The 25,781-nt window shown below is 46.4% G+C and overlaps 1 protein-coding gene across 1 annotated transcript in view; it reads right to left on the bottom strand.

The window, feature by feature from the left end:
* TENM4 (teneurin transmembrane protein 4) overlaps nucleotides 1–25,781 on the bottom strand; it is a 219,023-nt gene that overhangs the window by 102,150 nt on the left and 91,092 nt on the right. Inside the window, 2 exon segments of the mRNA XM_030332936.1 lie at nucleotides 3,614–3,760; nucleotides 18,877–19,062. Of these exon segments, the coding sequence (XP_030188796.1) occupies nucleotides 3,614–3,760; nucleotides 18,877–19,062 (333 nt within the window).

Below are 25,781 nucleotides of genomic sequence, written 5' to 3'. Positions count from 1 at the left end.
CCTATTTAAATTTGAGTAAGCACTTGCACTGCATTTCTAGGAAGAGGGTGAATTGCTAGAAGGCAGAAGTACTGTAGGGTTACGAGGCCACGTGGAATGGCCCAAGAGTCTTGGGCCCTAGCGCAGGCCAAGTTACTCACTTCCTGTGTGATGGAACACCCCCTCTTTGGGCTCCTGTTTCCCTGCCTGCAACACGCAGGGAGGAGGAGGAGGGAGCTGCAGTGTCTCTTCCAGTCCTGTTCCTCGACATTAAACTCTGCCATTTCCTTCTCCGAGCCCCCGTGTCACATCAGCCGAGAACAACACTCAGCTAGACTCTAACGCTTTCCCTGCCACCCTGCCTTATTTATCTGGAATTATGCTGCGTTCCACATCATGGCTGAAAGAAAGGCACGTATTCCATTCTGTCTCCACTAGATTGGGTTGTTAGGATAGCAATTTCTTCCAAATGACTGTGGGCTTCCTAAGGGAGAAAGACTGGGCCACGTTCACTGGTTCTTTCTATCCCCTCAGAAAGGAGCATGGTGTCGTGGAGACAGGAGGAGCCCAGCAAATGTGTGCTTGACAGAACTGAAAGCAGCCCAGTGCTAAATATGGCTCACTCTGTGATGCCTTGTATAGCCTGCCCCATTCCTCCCTCCACCCAAACTGCTCCCGTTTGGCCAAGACTGAGGGTAATAGACCAGTGAGGATAGACTTGCCCCCTCCAGTACTAGGGGACAGTCTACTCCCGGTGGCTGTTTCCTCTGTGCTGCCCTGCAAAGCAGGGACCTCATGCACCATCTCCTTAGCGCCCCCAATGGGTGGAGAGCCCACCAAGCTGAAAGGACCCTGGGTAAGACATTTCCTCATTTTACAGTTGAGAACACAAAACCAAGCTTGCTTAACAATCTGGTCTCCCAGGCTAGCTGTCTTCCCAACCATGATGACCCATGAATGTCTTCCTGGCTAGACTGGAGGCCTCACAGGACAGGAAGCATATCACAGTTCCCAGTAGGATGCTCAGGCAAGTGATAATATCAGTTGAAAGAGTGGATACTCCTTCACCACAGCAATTATCTTATTGCAATGCAATTGCAGGCTGCTTATCTCTCCCTCCAGACCATGAACTTCATAAGGGCAGGGACCGTGTCTTATTTGTCTCTGAAACTCCAGGATGCAGGACAGGGCCTGATGCATAGTAGACATTCATTTAATGTTGGTTGAGTACGTGAATGAGCTCAGGTTACGATGCTACCATATGGCTTTGTTAAGAGGTATGTAAAAGCTCGTCCCAGTCTGTAACATGCTCCATAAATGCAAGAGGTCTAATCCCTGTACTTGAGGATTTTCTGGTTGTTCTTTTCTAGTCCCTGCTGGTTTATCTCTCAGAGCGCCTGGAGGAGGCTACATTCCTCTGGGGTCTGGATCAACCCTGTTTCCTATGATGGGAAGCTCTTTCTCCCACCGAAGCTGTGGGGCTTTGGGCTCTCGTGTGTCCCTGCCCTATGCAAACACTGGCGAGTTTTAGCCCTGGGAGGGCAGGCTGAAGGATGGTAAACAGGATACACAAGGGTTGTGCTTCATGTGAGGCAACAGACGAACCTTGTTTTATAACCTATTCTTGTATGTGTGCCCTCTCCCCTCATTTGTCAAGGACACACGGTTCCTTTGCTGCCCAGATGCTCAACAGCTGTTTGATGGCTTTGGCCAAGACCCTGCATTCCTGACAGGGGAATGACTTCATGGTGCAGCTCCTGTCCCCTTCTCTTCTAACTACGTGAAGTTATTGTTGGCCATTGGAATTGTGTCTACAGGCAAAGTAAAGGAGAAGGCTGGGGAGTGATGCGGATAATTTAGGCTGACATCTCTTTCCTATGAAGAGCAAATATTATTGCACTTCTTCTTGCCTGAAGACAAGGATGCTTGGTGCCCTTCAGTGCTTTGCTCTGCCTTTGCCCAGGACGATTTCTCTGAACAGAAAGCCCCTTCCTTTCCAGGAAACACCTTCCAGGTGAATGTTCCTCTGCTCCTACACTGACCAATAGAGGACTCTGTAACAGTATCCCACTGTCCACTAGCACTTCACCTTGGACTTTTCTCCCCCATCTGAATTCATGGAGCACAGGGACAGGACTCTGTCATCTCTGTGCCTGGCCTGGGACCTGGCCCCACAAGAGGAACTCTGGATATTTATGGAACACAGGAATTAATGGACTCCCTAAGTTTCAGATTGATTAAGGGACATTTTGACCCTGCAAGTTCTCAAGAGGAGAACTTGAACCTGCTGTCTCTGCTTATCTGCCAAGGCCCAATCCTATGAGCTCCTTGTTGACAACTATTCCACAAGGCCCTGACTGGCACATAGGCCTGACCACCTCCTGGATGCAGGCAGCAGGGAGATGGACTGAAAACTGGTTCAAAGACCAGTGGTCTGAAATAGCCCTTTCCAAACTGCTGTAGTCAACTGAAAGCAAATGAACCAGAATAATCACAATAAACCCCCACATGGCCTTTTAATCTGTATGGTGCTCTGAGATTGTAGAATCACACTAAGTAGAAAATTCCCAGAGGTTGGGATGCTGAGTTTCTGGCCTGCTGATTTCCTAATCCGTGCTGTACATTAGAAAGTCCCTTAGTATAAATGCAAAAACACATTTGGATTAGGCCAGCTGTTAGGTCATCGTTAGAAAGAATGGGTCGACTGTTTCCTTTTTTTTTTTTTTTTTTTCATTTCTCTGTTTTTAATCTCTCCTACTAACCCCCTGAGATTAGGAGAATTAGGAAGAATCAACCTATCTTCCAGGAGAGAAAGTAGGGCACATCGTGATTATATTTATCCAACGTAACACAACAGAAAGACAAAGGCTAATTCTAGACTAATTTAAGGACTGGAATGGTCCTCATGATCCAACTGCCTTATTTTATAAATAGGGAGTGTGGGGCCCAGAGACATCAAGTAACCTGCTTAGGGATACACAGAGGTCAAAGACAAATGGGGATTGGAACCCTGGTCTCTTCTGTCTCAGCTAAGAAATGTTCCACAAGACTAGGCCACTCCTCTTTAGGGGCTTGACTGTGCAGCACTTGGGAAAAAAACCTATTAACTAAGACCAACTCTATTATAAACCCACGGGAACACAGGATGTGGGGCAAGGTGACTCAGTGAGGGTATTACCAGAATGAGGGGAGAAGGGGCGTGAACCGAAGGGAACTCAAGCTCCCTCCCCTGGAGAGGCGTCCTTTCTGCCACTTTTTGTAACACAAAACTGGATGGCCTCTTCTTGTCCATTTCCAGTGAGGGGGACTTCATGACTTTGCCAGGTAAATCATCCCACTATTGAGTTGCTAGAAAATTCTTTCTTCCATATGCCTTCTCCCCTGCACTTGCTGTCAGATGGCAATTAATTTTATTTACATTAGTTCATTTAAATTAATTAAGATGGAACAAGTGGAGATACGTACTTATTCCTTAGACCACATGTGCAGTTTTCTGCCTGCCCTGCAGGCCTCCTTGACTGGACAGCTGGTATGCCAGGGGTCTGTGGCCTCGATAATGCCCACCCGCCACCCTGTGGCCCCACCCCGACCCCCCACTGGAGCTGCATGGGGCCCCTGGGTGGCGGAGCCTTACCTCCATCGTTGTCTTTGCTGTCACCACAGGCGGTTTCCATGGATGTGTCACAGCCCGCTCCTCTCCAGCCCAGCTGGCAGACACAGTGCCACCCGTTGAGGTCCAAGGTACATCTGCCGTTGCCATTGCACAACCCAGGGCAACCCTCTGCAAGGCAAAGCACGCAGAATCGAGGTCTGATCGTCCGCAGCCACCTGCAGTCACACACACTCACGCTCTTCCTGCCTGCTTGGAAAATGCTCTCACATCCTTCAGCGTATCGATGCCCCTGGCACCCGGGGAAGATGGATCGCTAGGAACTGCCCCTTTGCTGAGAGGGCCACTGAGAGGCAGAGGCGAAAGGACTTGCTAGGTCCGCACGGTTAGGAAGTTGGAAAGTGCTGGGGGTAGGTCTGAAAGTCACGCCTTCGGCATCTGAAATCCTCCCTTTCAAAAGTGATCAGGATTCCCAAGGGTGGGTCAGTGGATGTGAGCCTGTCAGAATGTGAGTGGTGGAAACTTTTGCCTGATCCTTGCTCCACGTTCACTCCTGTGTATTTTTCCTGTTTCTGAGGGGCTGTTTGGAATGAAGCGATCATCCCCCCAGTATACTCCTCATGTTCCCTCAGCACTGTTGGGTCTCATTCTAAAAGGGCTATGCTTTTTTCAGCACTAGTTACTGGGTCAATCGTATTGGACCCTAGGCTTCTCATTTACTTTGTCCTGTTTTCTCCTAAGCTGTCTTTGCTTTGAGGAAGAGTCCTTAGGTCTCTTGCTTCCCATCTTATCTATAGCCCCTGAGAAGAGGTTTCGGCATGCATAAAAGCCCCGGAGACTGCCATGAAGACAGACTAACTAGGGCCGTCTGTGTTTGCAAATGCAGGTACAGGCAAGCTGCCCTTCCCTAATGTAGTTCATCTGTACATCTGTGTGCCTGTCTGTCATTTATTAAGCACCTTCTCTGGGCCAGCCCTGGAGGTATAGAGATGAATAAGACCTAGTTCTTATTCTTGAGGAGCATGCAGCCTATCAAAGGAGACAGATTTGTATAAGCAAAATATTTCACTGCTACGTGCCCTCGGGGAGATGTACAAAATATGGTGGGAACCTGATACAGGAGTGACCATCTGTCTGGGAGAACCTCGGGTGATTTCATCAAGAAGGGTCAGGCAATGTTTAGACTCTGCCTCGGTCCTGCTTTGCCCAACAAATAAGGTGGGGAGTTATTATTACTTGTCAGGTAGATTTACAGGTTTTTTATTACCACCTTTTGAAACCCTTCTGAGTTTGGGGCTCAGGAATCTATGTCTGAGAATCTGCTAAGTTACACGGTTCACTTCAGCTTCTATCTTGCCACTTGGTTTTCATTCAAGTCCTCATTTTAACATCCGCTAGCTCCTTTCTCAGAGCAGCTATCAAAAAACAGCTTTCGCTGGCATGCCTTCTGCGTTTTCTCTCTATCCCTGCTTGGTCTCAGGGAAAGGTATGGATGCGAAAGTCATCTATAAAACTTAATTCATTATTATGAGCAGCAGACTGCTACGAATATGGCTACCGACTGAATTTTGCCAGGGAGTAACTGAAAATTGGCCCATTATTCTTAAATGGGACAAATGTGAATGTAGCTGTTCAGTAAAAGACGCAGGCCAAGGTACGGACTCACTGAGTGAACCATCAATTAGAATATAAAACTTTAGTGTTTCAAGGACCTTTGGTGGTTGCCTTTTATTGCAAAGTAAAAGAAGGGAGCACATTCCTTTGTATTTGAGATGTTCAAACAGCAACCAATCCATCTGGCCACGGTGTTTGTCATTCAAAGGAAGGAACATTTATTGACCGTGCACTCCAAGCCTAGCAGGATCCTTCCAGAAGTTTAGAAGCAGTGCTGTGGTCTTTGCACAGCAGAAGCCTGTTGGGAAAGGTGGGAAGCCACCAGCATGGTCACCCCAAAAGTGATCGAGAAAGCAGTCGTAAAGGTGCAGGAGCAGTGCTGTGCATGCAGGTGGTTACCCAGCCATCCTGACCTGACCAGCCGCCCTTCCTGGCCAAAACCATTACAGACTCCCTCTTTCCCCAGTCAGTCCCACTTAAATGTTTATCCATCCGGCTGGGATTGCCTTTCAATTGAGCCTCATTTGTATTCGCAATCAGTCTTGGAGGAAGGACGTAGAGTCCATTTGTGAAGAATGGTAGTGGACCGCTTTCTCTTGCTCCAAGATGTAGCCTCCTGTGAGATGCAAAGAACACCCCTTGTGCCAGAGCACGGACCTGGAAGCCCTATCAGTCTGGTTCCGTCACTCGGTGGCTTTTATGACCCAAGCACCTTATTTAATTTCTTTGAGCCTCAGCCTACTTATAAAATGGGGCTGTTCATGGGATTAAATAAGATAGTGTATGTATGAAGCACAGAGTCTGACATACAGCTTGAACACAATATCTGAGTCTTCTACTGACCTTTTTCACCTACTATTTTGAGTAAAGGGCACACAGTATCATAAGTCGTACCCATAATCATACACAGGGCTCACAGAAAGGCAACACAGAAACCTGAGGCACTTGTCTAGATCAGAGTCAGACAACTTTTTCCGTAAAGGTTCAGATAATAAATATTTTAGGCTTGGGAGCCACATGGTCTCTGTTGCAATTAATCAAACCTGCTATTGTAGCTGGAAAGCAGCCAGATATAACTTATAAATGAACGGCTGTGTTCTGATAGAACTTTATTGACGAAAACAGGTGATGGGCCAGATTTGGCCTGTGTGCTGTAGTTTGCCAACGCCTGGTTTAGAGGCTTCAGGATGGTAATACGACGACGGTTGCCGTCTGCTGAGGGTCTACCGTGGCTAGCCGCTCTGCTAGACACTTCACACATACTATTTTAAAATAACTTTTTGTTATTTTTTCGGATCCTGGTTTTCTAAGGCAGTTACAATTTCACACCATTTGATCCTAAATTTTAAATTAAAACCATTTGCTGTAACATGGTGTGGACTTTGGGACTGGGCAGACTTCAGTACAAATCCCCATACTACCTTTTTACTTACTACCCATGTGATGACTGGCAAATTATTTAACTCTCTAGGCCTCAGTATTCTCATCTGTAAAATGGAGGTAAGGCCTAATTCAAAGAGTTGGTGAGAAGATTAACGAGATAATGTATGTCAATTATTTGGCACAGTTATGGGTAACATAAGCAGGCATTCAATAAATGAGAGCTGCTATTATTATTATTATTGATTAGCTTTAACATTGTAATAACTTCACTAAGAAATTCACAAACCAGAAATAATCCTTTGCCAGTCCCCACTGTCTCAGTTTTGGGTCAAGAGCTCTGGTCCTCATAAATACGAATCTTGCCAAAGAGAGTTGAGACAAGGCCAGCAATGTGGTCATGGGAGTCAACATGCATCTCCCTGGGAGGCAGTGAGATGGGTTCAAGGCCACGAGTCCCAGCCTGGCAGGCCCACCACTTCATGCTTTCCTGGTGCTCTGTCCTCCCTGGAAGCCAGCGTCCCAAGTATATGTAAAGTATTCATTTTGCAATTAATGCTTATTCCCTCCATTGGACTATAACCACCATAAGGCAACTTTGGACCTATTCCCTTGCCTTGCACGCAGCACACACTTGGTGGGTATTTGTTGAAATGAATCAATGATGAAGACAGGAGACCTAGGTTCTGGTACCTGCTGCCTAACTTGTGGGATCTTTGGAAAGTTACTCTTCCTCTTTTGGCTTCAATTTTCTTATCTATAAAATGAAGGTTCAGATGAGATGATGTGTTAGGTCCTTCTGGTGCAGCTGACCCAATACAGAGGGTCAAAGCAACTTCAATTTTGATGATATTGTTCTCAATTTAAACAAACTTTTCTCAGCACCCACTGGATGCCAGGCAGGTGTGTGTTAATTCTGGGGCATAGAGAGATTCAATGTATCATCCTCTGCCCTCAATTATGTTATATTCTATTTACCTATACCTTACTTTGTTCCAGGAAGGATTTAAAATGGGTCTCGTAATCTCAAACGATACTTCTCAAAGTGAATTTTGTACAATGCTAGTACTATGAGGTCCTCAGAAACAAGCTTCTGTGGTCAAATTTGGAAGCTATTTTATCCTAGTTCTTATTCTATAAAGTCACACGGAATATTAACATATTAAAGGCTCTGAGAAGTCTTACAATAAAGAAACTTGCTTATTTTTCAGAACATTCTCCAGTTTGACCTCAGAACATTTCCCCCCATAACCACTTATAATAACGTGAACCATTCCATTCCAAAAACCCCTCTTTGGGAACCCCTGCTCTAGTGAGCTCCTCTTAGCACACGATGCTCAGCGCACACGTTCGGCGCTGCTTGGAGACTGCCTTGGAGGGGCAGGTGTTCTCGGGGAGGGTCAGCTCTACATGTGAAATCACAGGAATGCTTTAAATACAGTTAGTTTCTTCAAATGCACCAAGTTCTACCCTCAGGGTCTGCACTGTCCTATCAGTCTCAGGGTTTCAGAGGGACTTTGAGTACCTGGGGGTTAAATGAGGTTTGCTCTCAGTCAGCAGTTTGCTTCTGGAGTAATCACACCCCCATTAGCCAGCATGAGGAAGCCTCCTCGGCGGTGACATGCTGACTTTCTTAAAGCAATATGCCTCCTTACCCACCACTAACGCTCATTAATTCCACCAGCTCTGAAACTCATCAATAATTCAGGGAACCCAACTGACATTAACAATCCCCTCTGGAAGGACTCACATCAGGCATTTGCTAGAGCCAAAATAATGTAATTTTAAGGTTTAGAGAAGGGCTAAGCTTTTCAAAAGAAAAGATGCCCTTTAAATGACAAAGGACCACTTTATCTTCAGCCCTTCTGCTGAAGCCGATGAAGAAGTCCCCCTTGAAGCTAGCATCAGGTATGACAAGAAGACTTTCAGAATCCTTGAAGGTAGTTTTTAGTTATGTGGCAAAGGGGCTATGTAATATCCCTATCATGTATTAAAACGTCCCGTTTCTTTCTGGTTCTCTTTCTGGTCCTCTTGTCCTTTTTCATCCCCACAGTCACTTCACTTCCCTAGATAAGGTCATCATCATCTCCCACCTGGATGATGGCAATAGTCTCCTAATTGGTCTGTTCTGTTTGCCCCCAAAGAGTCCCCCTCAATTCTTTTTCCTCAATATGGCCAGATGGATCCTTCCAAATCACAAGTGTCATCACGTCATTATCCTGCTTTTAAAAACCTGTAGTGGCTTTCTCCTATGCTTCCGCTGAAGTTCACAATGTTGGTCTACAAGGTGCAGCCTAAATTGGGGGGGTCTCATTGATAAGTGGCCCCCGGAATTCACCTGTCATAACCCTCATCACACGTCAATAGAATTATTTGTTTCATTAGTGTCTTCCCTGCCAGACTGCTGGCAATACAGGAGTAGGAAGCATTTCTGTTGTATGGTATCCACATTTCCTGGCACTTAGGAGGATTCAACATATTCGTTAAGTGCATGTTGTATTTTTAGTCTCTACCAACCCAACTGGAAAACAAAGAGCAAAAGCCAGCTTATCTCTGAACTGCATGGTACTCTAACAAGTCCTGAGTTTGTGCTGTACGGGTCTCTAAATTCTTTTTTGTTTTTTCAGGATTGGTACCCAATGTACCAGAAAGTCAGCAGGATGGTGGCCTGGCTCAAACCTAGATTTTGGTAGAGAACATCTGTCCTTTAAAGCAAGTTATGATTTATTGGCTTAATCCAAATAAAGGTCTGATGATATTTTCTGAACTAAAGATCGGAATGGGTGGTTTCAGAGACGATACACATCACTTCCTGGTGAGGCTGCCAGTTTGGAAGACGTGGTTTGGAGGAAGAATCCTGGAAACTATGGGACATTCTTGGTGAAAGGGGACAGAAGATAGAATGCTGGAAATATGGATCAGGTCAGGAAATTCAAAGTCCTGGCTCCGCCACTTACTAGAAATGTGACCCAGAGTGGGCCTCTCAACTTCCCCAACTTCAATGTCCTTTTCCAATAAAATGAGAGTAGTTACATCTGCTCCCTTACAAAAACCCAAAGGGCTTGCTTAAGACTAGATGGGTATGAAAAAAATTTCACATAGTAGGAAAAGTTCTACCAAATAGATGGTTAACATTATGAAATTTAATCTATGTTGAGGACTCCTCTGGTAATGATTATGTGTGAAATAAATTCCTGTTTTAAAGAAGCTCACAGATACGACTCTCTCTTGCTGGAATGATTGTATTCTCTGTTGAAGACCAGCACATAAAATGCAAGGGACTTTGCTTCTCAACACCAGGCATGCATCTCATGGGCCCCAGTAACACCTTGGCTCTATTTGGCAAAGATGTTCCAGTTGGAAAGAATTCAGTCATTTGTGTTTCCCCCAAACCCTTTCCATAAGTTTTTAAATAGCAGTTTCTATCTCTTATTATAAGCCAATTTAGCTGTTTTCTTTACAACTTCAAAAATTAGTCTGGCTAATGAAGTCCTCCAAATTAAGGGTGAGAATAAGAATATAATGATAAAATAGCATAGCTAACATCTACTGAGCATGATCCCTGCCCGTGTGCTAAACACTTTACATTCATTATTTGGCTCAATCCCCATGCCCACCCTAGGGGGGTAGATCCTGTTATCAAGTTTATCTTAGGAGGACTCTCAAGTGAAGGGAGGTTAAGTAACTTGCCCAAGGTCACCCAGTTCGTTAACTGCTGGACTTGGCGTTCAGGCTCAGGCAGTCTGACAGTGAAGTATTTGTCATTAACCACTGAGCACGTATTCTGTGCCGGGTGATGTGTCACGACTTCGGGACAACAAGACGAATATGGCGTGGTATTTCTCCTCAGGGGGCTCGGAGCCTTTTTTAGGTACACACATACCTAATCTTTCTCAGACACATTCTTAGAGTAATAAGGCCTATTTGGAAAATTAGGCACTACCTAATTAATTAAGATGTTTAAAATGGAATGACTTTGCCTGTAGGGAACACTCCTCAAAGATAAGACTTACCAAACTTGGGGCTTCTCTGAAAAGGGAAAAAAAAAAAAAACCCAAACAAACAGACCATCCACTCCCTGAGGTCAGGGGTCTGTTTCCCCAATTCTCCAGAGCCTATCACAGTATCTAACACGTAGCACTAGCACCAGTGGGTGCTTCGCATGCAGCTGTTGGATGAGTCAACACGACAACAGCAATGTCATGTAGTTGTTAAGATTCCTTAGCTTGCTCTGGGGCCCCTTCTTTTCTCAGGCCACCCACCCTGGTCCTCAGCATCTTAATTCTGATGGACCAGGGTCTGTGTAAGGGATGGGTAGGGTGACGTAAGATGGGGCAGAAAGAGTGAGTGGCGTATGTGTGTATGGGGAGGGAAGGAGGACAGCACAATGGTGATGTCACAAACAGACTGAGCGCTTTAAGGGGAAGGATGACACTCCAGGTATATCAACCACCGTGTGACCAAAAACCCACCCTCTGGGTAGTGGATGCTGTGACAAAGCTGGGGATGTGGCAGCATCTCGACACCATGCTTTATGGGGTGTATATACATTTCTTATATACACATTTCTTCTTTTATGCTCATACACAAACACACACACGAAGACAATAGGAAAATAGAGGAAGGAAGACCATACCTTTAACTACCCTATCCAGATAGTGCGCTTGGGAAATAAAAGACAGGACATTTAAGGTAGGATCAAGTAAGTGCAATAGTGCCTGCCACATAACCATGCCGGGTGCTAAGGAGACACAAGGGATGCACCCCACGTTTGGGACAGACCCGCCATGGTGGCGAAAATAAAACCAAAGACAAGATGACATGAGAGAGGAGGAGGGAGAGCAAGCACATTCTCCAGAAAGGGCCAAAAGGAACTTCAATACAGTCTACGATCCAGGAGTTTGGAATTGTGATCATATATAAGAAGACACAGGGATGGGGAAAACAGGAGAAAAAGGAGGATGGAGAGCTGCAAAAGTGGCCATGCTCCTGCTCTGTCAGGTTTGTTCCACTTTATGGAAAACTAGAACTTGCCCTCTGTCCACCCGGAGCAGCACCCAACCTCCCTTTGAGGGAAGCAGCTGCATGAGAACAAGGGCACCCTGTCTGGGCAGAGGGGCTCCCAGGGAGCTGGAACTTAGGGCTATGCAAAACTGGAATCATCTTTGATACGGGCTGGGGAAGTGGGTTGAGTCTTTGGTCAAATATACCACTAGATTATCTGTTTGCCATTCTGGAATTTTCCACAGACATATGTGCCCACATAGAGTTGAATGCAGAATGCTTGGTGTCCCAAGTAAGATGCATTTCTCCTTTGTGCATCTTACACAGAATGTAAGGTGCAGGTCGATGGATGCCACCGTGAAAGACAAGAAAAAGAAAAGAAAACCTGACCACTTCTCAGTGCTCATTACCTCAAAAGATAGAATGATGTTGGCTTTGTTTTCCAATGGAGGGGTTGCATCCAAGCATTGGCTTACTTGGCAATCTAAGGTTTTGCGTATCTTGTGAGGATGGGTGTCAAACATTGCTCTGAAAGAAACCTCGCAGTACATGTATGTGCCCCCTTTGTTCCCAGCGTAAATCAGTAGTATTTCATCTTCCCTACCTGGGCTGCAGTCATAGCCCTTAGGGGAGCTTCCTTTCCACCCCTCTCATGACAGCTCCCCTACGTGCACCCCCACAATGGCCAGACCAATGGCCCTCTCCTGAAGGGCCTGATGCTCTCTGTCAGGCTGGCCTCCACCCTCAGCTTGATTTCACACACGAATCTAAAGCACAGAAGTAGGACTGGACTGCATGGTGGGGCCTTATCTGGAAGCCCCGGGGTTCTAGAAACTGTTGGAACATTCTTACTCCCCGCATGAAAAAATATAAATTTTATTTTTTCAGTCCTCTGGCAAGGATAGACACCGTTGCTGTTCATCAATATATATTTGCCTCAAAAGACTGGTGGATGAGAGGCTACGTTTTGACTTTAGGTATCCATACGGTCTCTGTTTCAAGACGAAATATGCTTCCAGAAGGCTGCATAGCCAAGTGGAAAATTGGGAAGAGGAGGTTTTAACTGGGCCTGCATGCTTCCCCTTCATGCTTACAGATGCCACGGAGTCCGTGAGATCACAAGATACAAGAAAGGAAAGTGGAGGAGAATGGCTTATTAAGGCAAGAGTGAATAAATAAAGCTGTGAAAGGCTGAGCAATGAAAAGTAGGGCCAGCCCACAGGTAGCGCGGCCCGGGAAACATCTCTGGTGAAGGTGAAGGCTTTCTTGATTCTGGGTTCAATCTGTCACGCTTGTTTTAGTCAAGCTCATTCATCTAGATTTTCAAAGCTATCTAAAATTTCTCAGACGTCACCTCCCACAATATGTCATCACATACAGCATCTGCGGGACCTCCTGGCTCAGGTGGTGTGCTTAGCTTTCAGATCTGCGGAGTTTCACAGAGCGTCATGAGCACAGACTGTCATAACTGAACCCAGCTACAGAAGCACTGGAGTTTCTCTCACAGGGTTGGAAGGGAGACACCATCAGCGGGATCCAGGTGGCCACACCATCATGCAGCATCCTCTTTGAGGGAGTTCTCTCACAAGAAAAACCTTGCTCATCTCCAAACTTAAGGGTGATATCCTGGCTGTGGTGACGAGTACAGATTACCTCTACTCTGTCGGCTTAATCTTCCCAAGCCTAAGGGCTGACTTCAGAGAACTCTCTTCTAATGCCATTTCTTTCATTATTATTATTATTATTATTATTATTATTATTATTGCCATTTCACTTTTAGGAACAATTTAGTAATAATGACCTCTTTTAAAAGTCAGTATGTTTCTAATATCTTTAAAAAATGCTTACTAATTTCCCAGGACACGGAGTGGGGGGAAAGGAGGGAAGGAGCAGGAACAGGCAGTGGAAATGACTGAGGCAGACTCAGGTTGCAATCGATGCTGTGGGTTTCAGAAGACCAAAGTGGGCATTCGATACTTCAAATTCCAGCTCCACAAGCCACTCTGTCCTTCGTACCCAGTGATCTTGAGTCACACTGTGCGTCCAAAAGCTGATAATGGCCAGTGAGTACCAAATCCCAAAGTTTTCTGGGAACAGAGCAGAGCTTCCTTGTCTCTGGCTATTAAAAATGGAAAGGATAGCTGGGATCTCTGAAGTCCAATGCCATTTATTTATGAAAGCGATATGCAGGAGTCCATACTGTTGCTCACGCTTCTATCGTTTGAAAATCTTGGTACGTTTGCCCTGGAACGTAGTCACTTAAGAATCCATCACGATTTTCAAACAGTAACTTTCAGAAAAGAAGGTACAAAGTCCATGAGTTTGCATTGCGCGTGGTGGATTCAGGACTTCACCAAATTCCTTCATCTTTCTCTTCAGGAGAAATGTTTCTTATGCTCTGTCTCTATTCCTGTCACTCTGCAAGAAACTAGAGATAGTGGTGGCATAATGCTATTCATGATACAGACTCTGAGCCTTTGGCATGAGTCTGTGAGGGCTTAGATACCTTTAGCACTTCTATGGCCTCCAACATGCAAACCTCTTTCCTTGACTCGCTTGTACCAACATAAGTTTCCAAAAGTTTCTCTTAGGGTAATCCCAAGAAGCCTCAGGGGCCCCCTGTCAAAGGCTGTGGAGAACATGGCATGAGGCTTTTCATTCTTATTCTCCGGGAGCCCCTGCTGACTCTAACAGTTGTACTGCTGATACACATCAGGCCAGATTAAACAAGGGTCATTATAGCAGGTGATGGTTAGGGTGGTTATGATCGTGTGACCTTCTTTAGATGTTTGACAAACCACTGAAGAGACCTTCTTGTTAGGATCTTGGATACGTTAATCCCCTTCTCTCTTTGGATGAAGGGTCAATGAGTAAGTGGCCAGTGGCACCAACCCGAGAGGGACGCACAAAGCCCATTAAACCTCCTTCCATTTCCTACCTCTACCACCTGCGGGCTAAAATCCCCCAGAACCATTGACTAACCAAGCTCTTGCTCTGATAACTTGGGGTAGAGGCCTGTCCATTTTCTCTCGTCCTTGCCAGCATCTGTCCTCTCGGGTCACGGGTGCTGTTGTGAGAGAGTGCTTTCAAGGACAAGCACAGGGTTGTCATACAAGCACTGACACTTTGTCGGTCTCTTATAAGCTCTCAGTTAAGGAATGTCTGATTACAAACAAGAAACCTGAGAGCTATCAGCCAACAGTGGACAAAGAACTCCAGAAGATTTTGTGGCCTTTCTTTATAATGTCTCTTCATCGTGAAGTCTGGCTTTGCTCACTGGAGTAATTGCATCATCCGAGTATTATTTTGATCTTTACTCCCAGAGGAGGATTTGTTTAAGAATCCAGATTTATATGATTGGACAGCTCTCCTGAAGCCTAGTAAATAATTCTGTGTATCTGGCATCTTGAACAATCACAGCTTTGGGGTCAAGGTTGGAATTTTACAAATGTAATCAGAAGCTAGCATTTCCCACATGTGTTTTGAGACTTTAAAGACAAGGGGGCACTGAAGTGAATAAAACAACTATCATAAAAGTGACCAAAAATGTTAGTACTGGTTTCAAAGAAATAGGAAAAAATTAGACACCTTCTCAAATTTAACTATGATTTTTAGCTTTCTCTACAGAATTGGGAGGTCAAGGCCCGGACTTGAGACCCATAAAATTCCTGGAAGAGACATCACAAAATAGGCTTTTTGTGGCTCTGGGTTGACCACGTACTTGAGAAATAGGGCCGCATCAATTCATCTTATCTTAACTTCTGGATTAGGAAAACTGGGTTTCATCTATGCAAGTGGGGGCGTTATTGACGAGTGAGAGTGAGAAAGAAAAATCTCTTCTTACTTGGGGGATATATTTAGGATTGGGGTAACTCAGTTTTGGGATGCTGGGTGTGCAGGTCTGTGGGCAGTAGAGGAGGAGGCTGTAACGCCATTCCTCCAGAGGCCTTCTCGGGCACCCCCATTCTGTGATCCCCAGAGGGAGAAAATGAAGCCCCCAGTGGCCATGTGGTCTGCCCATGGGGCTTTCGCCAAGAGAGACAGACAGTTCCTAACAGAAGGAATTAGGATTCAATGTGAAATAGTCTTGCTTATTGACAAAAACATGGTCATTAAAGAGGATGCCATTGTCCATTTCCCTTTTGTTCTGAAAACCAAGCTCTTTTGAGAAAAATTAAGTAGTTCCATAAAAGAAAAGATGGACCAAAGCCTCCGCACAGAGATAAATTCCTACTATAATAATCTGCCCCAGGAAATGTCACTGGGGTGAAGAGATCCTTCTGCCGGGGACTTGACCATAAGGAGCCCAGACTTGTCTTACTGTTTAATGCCAGCTGGCAGGTAATCAAATCATTCTTTCCTGTTTACGGAGGGCAGTGGTGTGTAAATAAACAGTCCCTCTGCTCTTGCTTCTACTGTATGGAGGACTCTGAATCAGTGTTGTGGATCCCAGCTTTTTCTCTGGGATGGGACATCACTAAGCTCCAGCACACGAGCTAGCTGTGCTATAGTGACCTACTGTATAGTAATGAAATCTGATAACAAGAGAACATTTAACACTTTGGATTTCTAACTCTCCACATCAACAGTTTTTGTCTTTTCTTAAATGATCCTGAAACGGAGTGAAGTTCCCTGGAAACAGAAGGAAGCGCTTCTTGTCACCATCAATGATCAGAAAGGGGTCTTTCCTCATTTCTAGTCCAAAAGGAAAACGAAGGCACCGCTGCTGTTTCCCTCATTTGCATCTCCTACCCTCCTTCCCTTACACTGGACAAGGTTACTGAAGGGTTCCTTCAGCGCTAGGGTGTTGGGTTTTCACTGGGGATGCAGCTGGCCACAGACAGAGACCCACAGAGAGCAAAGCTGCCATGCAGGGAGATTAGACAGAGACACACGAAATGCTCACCACAAAATGAAAGGTAACAGAATTCTGAGCCAACGTCCTTTCATCTGAGCCACTATGACTTAGTCCATTACTTCTTCAATGTCCTGTGACATTTTTCTGGTATTTAGGACTGTCGGCCTCCCTCTTGAATCATGCGCATTTACCTGGAAGCATTTCTTATCTGGAGGAGAAAAAGCATCTGCAATCCCAGAGAGGAGCTGGCTCTTAAAGAGTGACAATGGGTACTTGGGTGTGCAGGGGAGGAGAGGGCAGGTGGGAGTGGGGTGGGATGGTTTGACTTTCTGGCATCAAAACAAATGGGAAATTCTTCAGGCCAGGCTGATGTACATCTATAAGACACTAGACACAGCACAGCCTGCCCACCAGCCCTGTCATGAATCATCTGTGATTGAGCTGAGGGAGAACTTCTGAAATCCCTCATCATCATTTGACTAAGATGAGATGCTCTTATCTTATGAAAGTCTGACATCCATAAACTTGTTGGAACTTGGTATGGTGAGTTGAGGACTCTGTAAGCAAGTGATAGAAAACAGAATGCGTTCTCTCTGGGCTCTGATTTTGGTTTTAAGAGGGACGGGCCCCCTTCTGGGCTGGCAGACTGAAAGATCAACCAGTCTCCAGTCATGGTGAAAGTGAGGGTGTAGGGAAAGTGGGGTTTAAGGAAGAGGGCCCCGTGGGTGACTAGGGCCACTTCTCATCAAGGGACATCCAGGACCATTGTAAGGTAGGATGACATTGATATGAGGAAGCCACCCAGAAGTGTGCAGTCTCTGCTAGGGACAAAGCACCGTGCACTGTGGCACCCTCTGCTAGGGACAAAGCAGGAAGGGCTGTCGTCGGCTCCAGGATGACTCTGTTAAGAGTACGGGGTAGGCAAACCAGGTTTGCAACTCATAATGAGAAGGCACAGCCTCTGGGAAGGAGGTGAGCCAGACGCCTCCGTAGCAAATTTGGGCTTTGCCTTGAAGACTGCACAGCAAGCAGCTGGTGAGGAGCCTGGGCACCAAGGCTCAGAAAACCAAGCCTCAAGTTCCAGTTCTACTTCTTAAAAGCTAAGTGACCTTAAGCCTCAGGTCCCTGAAAAGGAAGAAATAATATGTGTGTCTTCACAGGGTGACCGTTGGGAGCAGGAGTATGAAATAATGCAGCTAGAGCCCTTAGCACATGCTCGGCACATTGTAAATAATCAAAAATTAGAAGCCATTCTTATTAATAAGTGCAAGGAATCCCACAGCCATTTATAAACAGAGTGATGCTGTGGGGGTGGGGAATGATGAATACAGACTAATTTCAGATCACAAAACAAAAGGAATGGAGCCCAAGAAAAATGAGAGCAGTGGCTCCATTTGCTCAAAATTTCTTTGTCCCCCAAAAGATCTGGGGCTTGTCTCCCAGGTTCTGTAAGACCCAAGAGGTGACTTTCAGAGTCAGAGAGACACCCGGAATCCTGCCTTCCAAAGCCATGTGCTCACCATCTGATCACAGACCCTCCTTTTGAAAAAAATGGAAGGGGAAGAAGTTAAAACACACACACAAACCAGTTGATTCAATAAAGAGCTTTTGGCGAGTGCTCTTTCCAGGATAACAAACCAAGCAAAACGTCTGGCTGTGTTTAAAATCAACAAAAGCAGCAGGAAAGGCAGGAAGAAGGGAGGGGAGTGATGAGCTTGTGCTGAGAGCTGCCAATGGTGCTGCTTCAGCAGGAGCCATGGGAGGAGCCCCAGGAGAGGACAGAGGAGACCAATGCAGACTGGATGGAAGCAAGGACAGGGGAGGGAGGGACGGAGCCAGGCCCAATGGGAGGCAGAAGTGGTGCCGGGGCCCGTGGGAAGCTTTCCCCAGGATTCCAGGCCTCTCTCAGAGCTCTGGCCTAGGTGGCCAGGGGGTGTGGGGGCCTCAGAGCTAAGCCCAAGCGCTCCCAACCAGATCATGAATTTGATAATAACGGCCACACTTACTGAGCACTGTACCATGGGCCAGCCTGTGCTATGCTCTTTATATGCAGTATGATCCCCATTTTATAGGTGAGCAAACTGAGGCTCAAAGAGGCACTGGGACAGCCCACAGCTAGCTGCTAAGTGGTAGTAGTCATGTGCCTTATTCCTGACCCCCGGCTTCTTAATACAGAGGCCTACCGCGTCCGGCCCAGGAAGGGTAAATAGCGAGGCACGCGAACCAGCTAACAGACATCTGGGAAATGCAGACTGGGAGGGAAAAGGTTAAAGATGGCCAGTGGTGAGCTTAAGTCCAACTGATGCTGGGAAAGGCCAACCATAATGTCGCCAGATGAAAGGACGTTTTGCCCAGCTCCCACATGCGGACAGAGGCAGCGTGCCACCCGCAGCAAGTCCCGCAGCAGGTCCCGGGCCTGGGCCCGCCATACCGATGGTGCAGTGTTCGCCGTTCCAGCCGGGGCTGCACTCGCACTTGCCGTCGCGGCACGTCCCGTGCTCCGCACAGCGCGGGTGGCAGGCCCGCTGGTCGCAGGCCGCCCCCATCCAGCCTTCCTCGCAGCGGCAGGTGCCCCCCACGCAGACTCCGTGGCCGCCACAGTCGGCAGCACAGATCTCTGTGGGGAGGAGGGGGGAGGGGGGAGGAGGGGGGAGGGCGAAGGGGGAGGAGGGGGGAGGGGGATGAGGGGGGAGGGGAGGGGGGTAAGGGGGAGGAGGGGGAGGGGGAGGAGGGAGGGGGGAGGGAGGAGGGAGGGGGGAGGGGGGAGGAGGGGGGCGCGGGGGAAGGGCGGAGAGCCGAAGGGGAGGGAGGGGAGAAAAACAAAACACATTTTGAGCCGGTCATTGTTGGGAACAAGGGTCACACTTGGCTACCCACCTCGTCTCCTGTGAGGCTCGGGAGTCGAATCTCCCTGAACAGTGACCCGCAGATGAGAACAATTCTCTGGGCAAAAGCCTGTTCTGACCTGTTTCCCTACCAAAATAGGGCGGATTGCAGGGCTCTGCTCTGTTTGCTTTCCCCTATTGCCAGCCTGTCCCTGCTCTTGTGCTTGCCACCTCCAACGGGGACGGGCCTTCCAAACAGATGTGAGGAAAAGTCAAATTTAATTAAAAACTGGTTATGTGTGAAAACAAAGTGAGGACGAGTCCCCCATCACCAAGTGAAGTGCTCGTGGATTTGGCTTGGGCACGTGCAGGGGGCCTGGGGTCTGCATTTCATTCTGGCCTTGACTGCGATCGAGGTGGGGTGAAAGGGAGGCCAGTGCCCCGCACCCCGGCGCGTTTTCTAGGGGGTGGCTCTGTGCTTCTGCCACCTGTGCTCCATGCTCCACACACCACCCTGTCACTCCCACTCCAAGCACCACCTCAGTGGCCCTTCTGATCCAAAGCAAAGAGTTGGGGGACCATCTCACAGCCAGAGAGGGGTTGCCCAGCCCTTCGCAAAAGGCCTGTGAGTCGGCACGAAACACACACGGCCCGATTCACAAGCCGCTTCGGCTGGGGGCCAGTGGCAGCCTCACAGTTACACAGGCAGAGGTTGTGAAGTCTCAGAAACAGGTTTTAGGAAACTGGTTGAGCAGCTGTGGCCACTGATGCTCTCTGCCAGCATTGTGACGGAGACCCTGCCTGGAGTCTGGGCCTCGAGGCCCCACGGTCTTCAAATGAAAATCCCAACGCTTTTATTCTTTTTCCAACTAAATTAACTGGCACTGTGTCACGCTGCATTTGCCCACGACAGCTTGGAATCTTCCAAGCTGTATTCTGGTTTAGAAGCTACTAAGAGTCTAGCTATTTTTGAAAAAGGAGCTAAATCAAAATTAGATCGCAGAGGCTTAGACCTTTCATATCAACCTACAATGCAATGGCTACAATGTTTAAGAACTAAATACAAGGGGCACATGGGTGGCTTAATCAGTTAAGCGTGTCAACTTCGGCTCAGGTCACGATTGTGTGGTCTGTGAGTTTCAGCCTCGCGTCGGGCTCTGTGCTGACGGCTCGGAGCCTGGAGCCTGCTTCAGATTCTGTGTCTCCCTCTCTCTCTCTCTCTCTCTCTGCCCCTCCCCTGCTTGCGTTCTGTCTCTCTCTGCCTCTCAAAAAGTAAATAAACATTATACACACACACACACATATGTATATATATATATATATACACATATAAGTAAACATATATACATATATAAATAAATAAATAAGACTTAGAATCAGATGGGATTCCAAATATATGTTCTGCCAGTTATGTGACCTCAGGCTACCTATTCCATTGCTGAATTTCGCTTTCTTCTTCTGTAAAATGGGGGTGGTGACAGCATCCCTTCGGAGGGTGCCTGATATATAGTATGTATCAATAAATTCACACTGATCATTCATTCTTCAGATAGTACTGCATGCATGCCTACTATGCGCTGAAGACTGTGGCTGTGTCAGGAATACAGAGAAAAACTAGACATAATCTCCATCCTCTGGGAGATCACAATCCAGACAAAGCACAAACTGATGTTGGAATCCAAAGGGTATCCAAATAATCTACAGCTGTTACTGCTGCACCTTCTTGCTTATACACAGTAAATAAAAAACCATGAATTTTAGGATCAGATAGATTTGGGGTCCACTCTTGTTTTGTCACTTATTGGCTGGGTGATCTGCAGGTTGCAGGTTATGAAATTCATTGAGCCTCGTTTTCTATGTCTGTGAAACAGGCATAAAAAAATTCCCATTTCACCATCTCACAGGGGTGGTGTTAGATCAAATGAGGTAATGTGTGGGAGAGCCATTTTTGGCTTAATAACTAACACTTATATCAGGTTTTAGAGTTTAGAAAGCACTCTTCATATGCAATTTCTCATTTAACCTCAACAACAATGCTGTCAGAACACCCAGCTACTATCTTTCTTAGAGGTGAGGCTACTGAGACCCAGACAGTATGAGCGAATTCTACAAGGTCATGCGGTTCCCCTGGTGCTTCTTCCCTGTTTGGACAATTCTCAGGGCAATATGCAAGACAGACATTTTAAGATTAAGGAAACTGATCAGCAAAGAGGCAGGCTCTCCTCTGCAGGAACCTCCTGGTTCTTCCAGCGGGTCTGTCTCCTTTCCTGGCCCTGTTGCTTATCTTTTGTTACATCCAAGTCAGCCCCTGGATATATGTGAAATGAAATGAGATCCCCTCCGCAGAGTTTCCCAGTCTCACTTTTGTCATCTGGAGACTGCTGGGCTGCCCATCCAAATGCAGCATTTCCTCACCATTTTACACCAGACACGCTCTCCTGGCACGAAGCTGAGGTTGCCTGGTGGTTGGGCCCCTCTCCATCAGCCTTTTACAAGCTGGGTTGTGGGCTCTTACACGTCTTAATGCAAGGGGCCTGAACAGGGTGACCTTGATGTTTATGGGATGCTAACTGATGGGAACACAGCCTGTCAGTGTTCAGGTTCCCCTCTGCAGATGGCCTCTCCGCCTGCGTGGGAGACTCACTGACTCCTGATGGGAGCAGAAACCAGAGATGCTACTTTATCATTTGGTCTCGAGTTGTAGGTCCTGTTGTGATTTTTCTTATGTCTCTCTCTCTCTCCCTCTCTGTTTTTTTTTTTTTTTTTGTCCTTGATATAAAAGGAACTGCTTTCATTTTCCTTCTTGATTTTTGCTTTGACATGAAAACAGATAGAACTTCCCAGAGTGGTTGCTGGAAACCAAATAGGATGGCACTGAAGAATGTGCTTTGACAGCTCATCTATCCTTTATGTGATGTAAGTGGGATTCTGTGAAATGTGGGTCATGGCTCCTCTCCAATCCCAGTTTCCTTGCTTGTAAGCCAGGGATGACACTAACCACTGGACAGGGGTGGTGTAGGAACTGCTCTCACTTGTCTCCTCTCTCGTGTGCCCACTACGTGCCAATCCTACAGCAATGGGATCTGATGGTGACCGTGCCAGGCATGGTTCTTTCCTGACCTCAAGGAGTTGACATTCTAGCATGGCAGACAGACATAACTGATATCAGTTACATGAGTTCACATGTGCAGAAGTAAAACTTCTAGCATAGCGTCTGGCACGTAGTCAGGGTATAATAAATTGTGCTCACACGTACTTTTGTGAGAAAGAAAATGATGTCTAGTAGCATATGCACGGGACTGACGTCAGAGCATCGGATGTGAATTCTGACTCTGTGACATATCCAATACAAGTGAGCATTTGATAAGTTCCTGTTGACCTTCACCTGATACACATCAGAGCTTTCTGGCTGATAGCTGGAGGGGCTGGGATCTGAGAGGAATCCTTTGAAGTACTATGGAGAACACAATCCGTAGGGTAGACTTGGGCTCCGATTCTGACTCCCCAGCTTCCTTGGGTCCTTGTAGAGTCCTCAGAGAATTATTTAATCTGGGTCATACTTCTGCACTCCCCAAATGAGGAGAGTAATAATGGTCCCCCACTGGTTGAGTGGTGATAATGGAAGAAAAGGGTGCATGTGGAAGGCCCTGGGTAAGCTGTGCTATGAACACAACTCATTGATGAGGACTGAAGACCTCTTGTGTCATCAGAGCTGTACTTCTTGAAGAGGAGCATCTTCTTGAAGAGCAAAATATTAGCTTTTGTAGTGATCAGCCTCAAAATTTAGGTATGCCTTCTCTAGTTACCTTGCATGGCACCATTGGCCAATACCATTGAAACCCAGGAAGAAGCCGTTTGTATTTACAGCCTTGGCTTCCTCTTGAAATCACTTGAAAATCTCAAGCTGTCTTACAATTTTGATTCTAAGCCTGTAAAGTTCTTGACTGAAGCATACAGGATCTTGGAGATGAACCAGGCCAGGCCCAAGAACACATTAGCTCTTCTCTGAGGGAAAGCCATGCCTATAGCTCTTCCCTTCTGCACCTCTGCCTTGCCTCACCCCTGTACATGCCTGTCTTTTCTCCAGACCAACAGTTCACCTAATGGCAGGCTTTAGCTTTTTCTCATCTTGGTTCCCCCGCAGCAAACACCAGGCATGGCACAACATGAGATTTCAACAAATATTTGTTGAAAAAACAGATGAATAAAAAAAACCCAAAAAACCCCCCAAAAAACAAAACTTCACGGAAGAGGTGTTAAATTACTTGGGCTTGACTCTGTCTCAGGGTCATATTGTACAAGAGTTATTTAGTTAGATATATTTGCACAGGGGCTCAGTCCCCTTTGTGCCTAACTTTCTTAGAAACTCAGCTGCAATCTCTGACTGAGAACTCTGTAATCTTAAAGGGCCTCAGTCCTTACACTCTCATGCACACCTTTCTTCCTACTGCTTCCCATGTCACACCCATTCTCCTTCCATGACGTGGAAGTGAGTAGGCACATGAGGAAGAAGTGAAAAGGGTAGGGAAAGATAGCAGGTTTGGCTATTGGTTAATTGTGCCCCAAAGTGTATACATAAGGGAAAAAGCTGCTCCAGTCTCCTCTCATTAAATGTTAATCCCTATACGAGCCTGGATGAGGCCTGGGACCTAGCACAGCTATGTTTTAATTTGTCTGGACTTATTTTACAATCCTGTTCATTAAAATAGCTGGTACGGGAAGCTGTGGCGTTCCCCTAAAGGGACAGACTTACATATATTTTTCTCATAAAATTTCTGCGACTTGGAAAGATGCTCAAAATTGCCACAAGCGAGGAATGCAAGGGTCGCCGCCCAAGGATCTGTGGGCTTTCCTGCTGAGCAAGGAACAGAGGCAGGTGAAACAGAGTCTTGGCCCCATGTGACCTCCTGGAAAGTCCTTTAATAAGTCCGTATTTAGCACTAAAAGGGGTAATAGGGAAAATTGTTCTATTTTGCTTAGGCCTTGAGGTTCTTAGAATGCCCTTAAGAAATTTTAATAGAGGGTTAAATAATTTTAAATGATTCCTGCTAGGATTTTCTGTTTTATCACTAGCTCTTCGGAATTAGTGCACAGCTCAGGAATTTCTCTGAAATTCTGGTACACGTTAAGTCTAAGCCACGCTATTGAAGCAGAAATAAGGAGAAAATGTAGAAGCCTTGCCGGTGGCCCACAAATAATATCTCATTAAATCCTCACAATGGCCCTGCAATGATATTTTCATTACTGTATCATAGCTGGGGAAACAGCTTGGAGGGATTAAGTGACTGGCTCAAAGGTAACTTAGCTAGAATGACAGGTGGCTATGATTAACACAGCTCTTTGGCCTGTGACTTGTGTGACCAAGTTGAGGTGAAACCTCAGTTGTAATGTGACACATTTCAATGACTGTTAGTTACATATTAGATCATTGCCCCAGCTAGAATACAGGATCTCTGAGATCAGTCAGAGTCTCCTTCCTCACCCTGACCCAGTGTTTACCATATTAAGTACTTTTCCTTTTGTTTGTCTGTTTATCTGTTTGTTCACCTTCCATAGGCCCATCTGTCCATCCATCTATACAATCCACCCAATCATCTAATCATCTATCCAGTCACTAGGCCATCAGCCTGTCTGTCCATCCATCCATCCATCCATCCATCCATCCATCTGTCCATCCATACATCTATCATCCATCTATCCATCTATACGTCCGCCCATCCATCATCCATCTATCCATCACTCATCCATCCATCCATCCATCCATCCAGCTATCATCCATGCATCCAGCCATCCAATTGTGTGACTTGGACAAGTCACTTCACCTTTCTGTGCCTCAGCTTTCTCTTCTGCAAAATAGGGTTTATACACTAATATCTCAGGTTCATCTGTGAGGCTTAAATGGACACCTTACAATGTGCCTAGTATCATACACATCTTTTATAGAGTAAACACTGTATGGCAACTATATCATGTTTATGTGCTAGAAAGATCCAGGAGAAGGGAGAGTTTAATGATTCTGGGGAGAGCAAGAGGATGATGTGAACAACCGAGGCACCTCTGAGCAGCCAAAGAGGACTAGATTTGGAGCAAAATCTGAGGGACAGCTCTTTGTGGGCACCTCATCTTCTGGGGAGGGATATGTAGGCCAGGACCTGTTTAAGGGACAGGCCAGGATAATGGTAAAGCACTTCACCAATGGCTTCAATGTTCTCAGTGAGGTCGGAATCTCTGCTGACGGATAGAGGTGGACATTTAAAGAGCCCTTTCGGGAAACAAGAGCAATAACTCCCAAAGTATAAGAAGGATGCAGCTGGAAGGGCCCAGGAGGGGCTAAAGATCATGAGCATGAGGTGGTTTGGCTTCCAGTGCTCAGAAGCAGGCTGTAAGCTGAGGGATGGTGAGTGGCTGGGATGGGCCTGGGTTTTGCAAGGTGGATATGGACAGAGGTAGAGACAAGGGAGCTGTGAGTGATGAAGGAGAACAGCTGGAGGTGAAGGACCATGGGACTAGG

This window comes from Lynx canadensis, chromosome D1 (genome assembly GCF_007474595.2).
Source record: "Lynx canadensis isolate LIC74 chromosome D1, mLynCan4.pri.v2, whole genome shotgun sequence".
Lineage (NCBI taxonomy): Eukaryota > Metazoa > Chordata > Mammalia > Carnivora > Felidae > Lynx > Lynx canadensis.
The sequence above is the reverse complement of the archived record's forward strand: the minus strand, read 5'-3'. Positions and strand labels throughout refer to the sequence as shown.